Source organism: Rutidosis leptorrhynchoides, chromosome 8, assembly GCF_046630445.1.
Source record: "Rutidosis leptorrhynchoides isolate AG116_Rl617_1_P2 chromosome 8, CSIRO_AGI_Rlap_v1, whole genome shotgun sequence".
In the NCBI taxonomy this organism is placed as follows: Eukaryota; Viridiplantae; Streptophyta; class Magnoliopsida; order Asterales; family Asteraceae; genus Rutidosis; species Rutidosis leptorrhynchoides.
The window spans coordinates 159,960,548-159,965,640 of record NC_092340.1 but is presented as its reverse complement, the minus strand read 5'-3'; the positions used below and the strand labels follow the sequence as shown (position 1 = coordinate 159,965,640).

Here is a 5,093-nt window from a genome sequence, read left to right as displayed (position 1 = left end):
TTTAATAAAAGCTCCAACAGTGAATCTATCTGCAAGTTTTCAGGTTGTAATTCCTTCCCTTAATCTAAAATTCGTGAGTCAAATTGAAAACCGAAAAGTCAAACTGATTTCTATTAATCGAATTAAAAATTTTTTAGATTGTTTTGGATCAGAATTGCTATTGTCGAGTCTTATTAATAAGATTTGGAATCATGTTCATGTTTTAAGTATATTCTAATTCATTACTTAGATCAAGTTTTAGTGATTTTTTATTTGCATCCATATATACATACTGTTCATATTAAATATGTCTCATATTGATCATATTGTTTGATTAATTCTAAGTGATAGTGCATCGATCTTGAGATATCATAGTTTTAGGTAACTGAATCATTATATAGATTGTTTGATTAGATTATAAGTTTTGTTTTGTTACTGATTTTAGTCTAAGAACAGGAGCTTAAGTTCATAAATGTGTTCATCGAGTCATAATTAACGATAGCCATCAATTCATAAATTGCAATTCGTTACCAAAATCAGTTTATTTAACCAATCTCGTGTCCACATTTTAATCCATGTCACCGCCCAATTGAATTCTTGGGCAAAAATAATCTATCTATTACTACTATCTATTACTCCCTCAGTCCCAGTTTAATTGTCATGTGTTAGACTTTAGAGTTTTTTTCTTTCCAACTTTAATTTTAAATATTTTAATTGTATTATATATCATTCGATGAAATTTATGATTAATGGATTAATTTTTGAATATATTTTTACCGGTATAATGATCATCAAGTATTATATAACACACAAACAGTATAATAAAGTCTAAGCTAGAAAGAAAAGACCTCTAAAATCAAAATATGACATTTGAAGTGAAACGGAGGTACTATCAAAGTAAACAGATATACTAAGTACATCAAACTGTGACTTTTTATGGACACACGTTTAAAAGATTCCTAAGCCTACATTCATTTGCTTCTGTTTTCCGTTTTAATGGCGGAATTGAATCGTTAGCGAAATAATTGCTTATGTTTTCTGTTTTCACGAAAGAATCGAAACGTTGGCGAAACAATTACACAAGTGATTATGAATTATATGAACTTACGCCAAACAACCGAAGCCTATATTATCAACTCTTTTATTTATTCAAAACCAACCAACTCTAACTCAAAAAACAGAAAGCCTAAATCATCCACTTTTTTATTTATTCAATATCATATCAACTAACTCAAAGATAGAAACTAGTGCTTTTTAAATTAACTATAACATAAAGAAACAACTTTTGGACATACGTAAAATTTAAAACTCCTAATATGCTTCCAATTCAACAACTGCTTTCTTTGACAGACTAATTATCTCACTCCCATTTGCATGTTCTTCGGCCCAAAGCCCACCAAATAGTCACTTAGCTTGATAGTTGAACTTGGGCCTATTGTTGCTTGATTTGAACCCCCGATCCATACTCCCTAGCTTGGTCATGTTTTTTACTAGAAAAGTTGATGTTGCAAATTAAATTACAATTATATAATAATAGGATTTTTTCTAACGACAGAATAAAAAAAGTTGATCCATAGTTCGACTCATATAATATTTTGAGCATGTTAATGACGACTATTATTCTATTAAGGCTTGTTGATGGAAAAGTTATATTTAATATAACAATAAAAAATGATTGAATGAAGTTTATACTTGGAAAACAGGCCCTTCACTTTCTGTATTTATATACAATTGCTCACCTACTTCTTTACAAAGTTATTAGTTACTCATACATATTTCGATCTAACACAAAATGGCCACAACTAATTCCAACATCCCAGTGATAGATCTAAACGATCTCCCGAACCAATCATCGGAACTGATATCAGCATGTGAAGAATGGGGTTGTTTTAGGCTGATAAACCACCACCATGTTCTTCCAGATACACTCATGTCCGAGATGAAGTCAGTGGTGACATCACTCTTTGATTTACCATTAGAGATCAAACAACGATACAGTGACGCCAACGTTGGAAGTGGATATATTGCTCCCAACCCCAAATATCCTCTGTACGAGTCATTCGGAGTACATGATTTTGTGTCTCGTAGTGGCATCCATGAATTTTGCTCTCAATTAGAGGCTACTCCTCATCAAAGGTAAGTATATATCTTATATATATGTCTATATATTTATGTATGTCTATCTATACATATATATTTCATGTTTCAGGAAGAGCTGCATATATATTTCATGTTTCATGTTTTTCAAGATATTTTATGTCCAGTAAACATTCTCTAGAAAAAGCTGTAACAGCAGTTTTACAAACAAGATAAAATAGTTGAACTTATTTGAATGATCCCTGCATAAAAGCATAATTTTAGAACTTTTGTTTGATTGTACCCTTAAGATTCTTCATCCTATTACAAGACAAAAATGAAGAAAATGATCCTGCATAAGATAAAAAGCATATTATTATTAATAATTGTTTCCTATGATATGTTAACGATTGTTTCATATAAAATGTTAATGATATTATATATTAATGATAATAATTGTTTCATATAATATTTTAATGGAGAAAATGAACAAGACAAAAATGAGAAAAATCCAAAACATAAGGACATGTAAGATGAATATGGTTTTGTTAGAAACTCGGTTTGGATTGATAATCTGGATTGATTCCTGAATCGTGTACACTTTCCGTGTAAAGTATTTTGATCCAATAATTGTCCAGGTTCACGAAATATTTACATGGATAATTCAAGAATAACAATTTATGTATTTGGCAACGAAATCAACAACAACAACAACAACAACAACAAAACCCAATACCACATGAGTGGTGTATGTGGGAGGTGAGATGTAGACAATTCTTCCCCTATCCGAGAATAAAAACAAGTCATTTCTCCACCCAGAGTAAAAACACTCTCAAAAGTAGAGAAAGTCATCCATCTCTCTATTCGACGGATAGAGAGATTGCTTCCGAGTGGAACTCCGGCCAATAAGTAGGAAACAAATTTTAAAAAAATAAAATAAAATAAATATAAAATTGAGACGACTTGAGAATGGTAAAATCAAATTTTCATGGGTTTTAAATCCTGCATGAAATTTACTTTAGGCTATAAGAGTCAGTCAAGTCGGCAATAAATCGACGCTTGCTGTCGACTCAATAACTAGAGCCGTTATTTGGCAACGAAATCATGAATAAAATATTAGAGATTGAGTATATTTCTGTGTATGTCAAAAATGAAAGCAACTAGCCAATTAAGAATTCAAAAATTGTTAATTGGCAGTTAACCCGAAAAGTTGTGATTTTTTGCGAGGGTGCTGCCCCCTTAACACCGCAAGGTGGAGTAACCCCCTTGATCCCGCTATTTTTGTGAGGGTATTAAGTTAATTTTTTTTGGACGTGCACCATACACTCTCCAAACTCGTTTATAAGTACTTCGTATAACTTAATAACCAATATGATTATTAATTTTTTTTCCATGGGTGATTCTTTGAGTTGTTAAATGATTATAATTGTGGTTGTTAGATGACATTAAAATCACTAACATTTTAAAGTTTAACGATGATCAATGTGTTTTCATGTATGATTCTTTGGGTTGTTTAAGTTGATCATTTTCCGTATATGATACTCATTTTTCATGTATATTTATTTTCCTTATATGATATTCATTTTCTATGATTAACTATATAACAATAGTAGTTTCCTTATGCCTAGACTTTCAGTAAACATGTAATCTAATTATTTTCTCATTTCTATTGTGTAACAGGGAGACAATTATTAGATATGCTGATGCAGTACATGAGCTTTTTGTTGAGATTTTTAAGAAATTAGCTCAAGGTTTAAGGGTAAAAAGTGAAGATATTGGATTTGAGAAATGGCCATGTCAATTTAGAATCAACAAATACCATTTCACCACTCAATGTGTTGGTTCACCTGGTGGCCCATTGCATACAGACTCTGGTTTCATCACCATCCTACAAGACGATGAACAAGTCGGTGGTCTAGAAGTTGTGAACAAATCCGGCGAGTTCATAGCCGTTGATCCATGGCCAAACACCCTTGTTGTCAACCTTGGAGATATGGCAACTGTACTCTTCAAACCACTTTTGTTTCCTAATGTGTGCGCGTAAACACCAATGTGTTGGTGTATTGGTGGTAACATGACTTACCATAAGTAAGGTCATGGGTTCGACGACCCAACAACCGGCCCATGAGCTGAAAAATATTTCCCTTGAAGTTACCCGCCCATTTTATGGGCTTCGGGGGTCTTGAACGCCTTGCGTTCGACCTCACCCGAGGGGGTTTTACCATAAGCGATGCCCGTATGGATTCGACGTGGGGGTTTCTTCCTGAGGGGTGGTAGGATGTATATGGTGCGTCCCTGAAAATGATCGGGTGGATGGGTTCCGGCATCGCGTTCAGACCCCAGTCAGTGGCTCTTAACCTTCGTTAAAAAAAAGTAATGTGTGCGCGTATTTATACTTAAAACGCTTATATTGTGTTTGTTTTATTTTACTCGAAGGTGTGGAGTAACGGAAGATTCTGCAACGCAAAGCATATGGTGCATTGCAAAGAAGCAAAGACACGCGTCACATTTGCATCGTTCCTTATGGGACCAAAGGGTATAGTTGAGCCGCTACCAGAACTTGTTGACGATGACCATCCTCGTGTGTACAAGCCCACAACCTACGAAGATTATCGGAAATTGAGGTTCTCGACGAAGTTGCACATAGGGGAAGCTCTCGAGCATATCAAGCTCTAATTAACCTATGAGGCATGTTTACTCATGATTTTTAGTAGGTTTTATCTATTTTACCGTGTGCTTTATGCTATGTGTGCCAAAACATCAATACAAACCATCTGTTACCAGTATTACCAGTATTAATGAGTGTTGTGAATTTGCCTTTAAAAAAAAAATACAAACCATCTGTACCAGTTTCTAATTATTGAAGCTCTATGTGACATGATACTAACAAGCCCAATTGCTATAAATAAGCCTATAAACTGCAATCTTAAAATATGGAAAAAAATAACGAAGGGCCCAGGAATTGAAATGGGTACCACTACACAAAATGGTATTATTTTGCTGATGGTATTATACGGATTGGGCAACACTTATTAAAG

The 5,093-nt window shown here is 33.6% G+C and overlaps 1 protein-coding gene across 1 annotated transcript; it reads left to right on the top strand.

The window, feature by feature from the left end:
• Positions 1 to 1,754: 1,754 nt before the first annotated feature.
• On the top strand, positions 1,755 to 4,838 carry LOC139861279 (2-oxoglutarate-dependent dioxygenase DAO-like). Its single transcript, XM_071849643.1, has 3 exons — positions 1,755 to 2,115; positions 3,736 to 4,057; positions 4,492 to 4,838. Exons 1-3 carry the CDS (start codon positions 1,772 to 1,774, stop codon positions 4,729 to 4,731), a joined length of 906 nt encoding a protein of 301 aa, XP_071705744.1. The 5' UTR covers positions 1,755 to 1,771; the 3' UTR covers positions 4,732 to 4,838.
• The last annotated feature ends 255 nt before the right edge of the window (positions 4,839 to 5,093 follow it).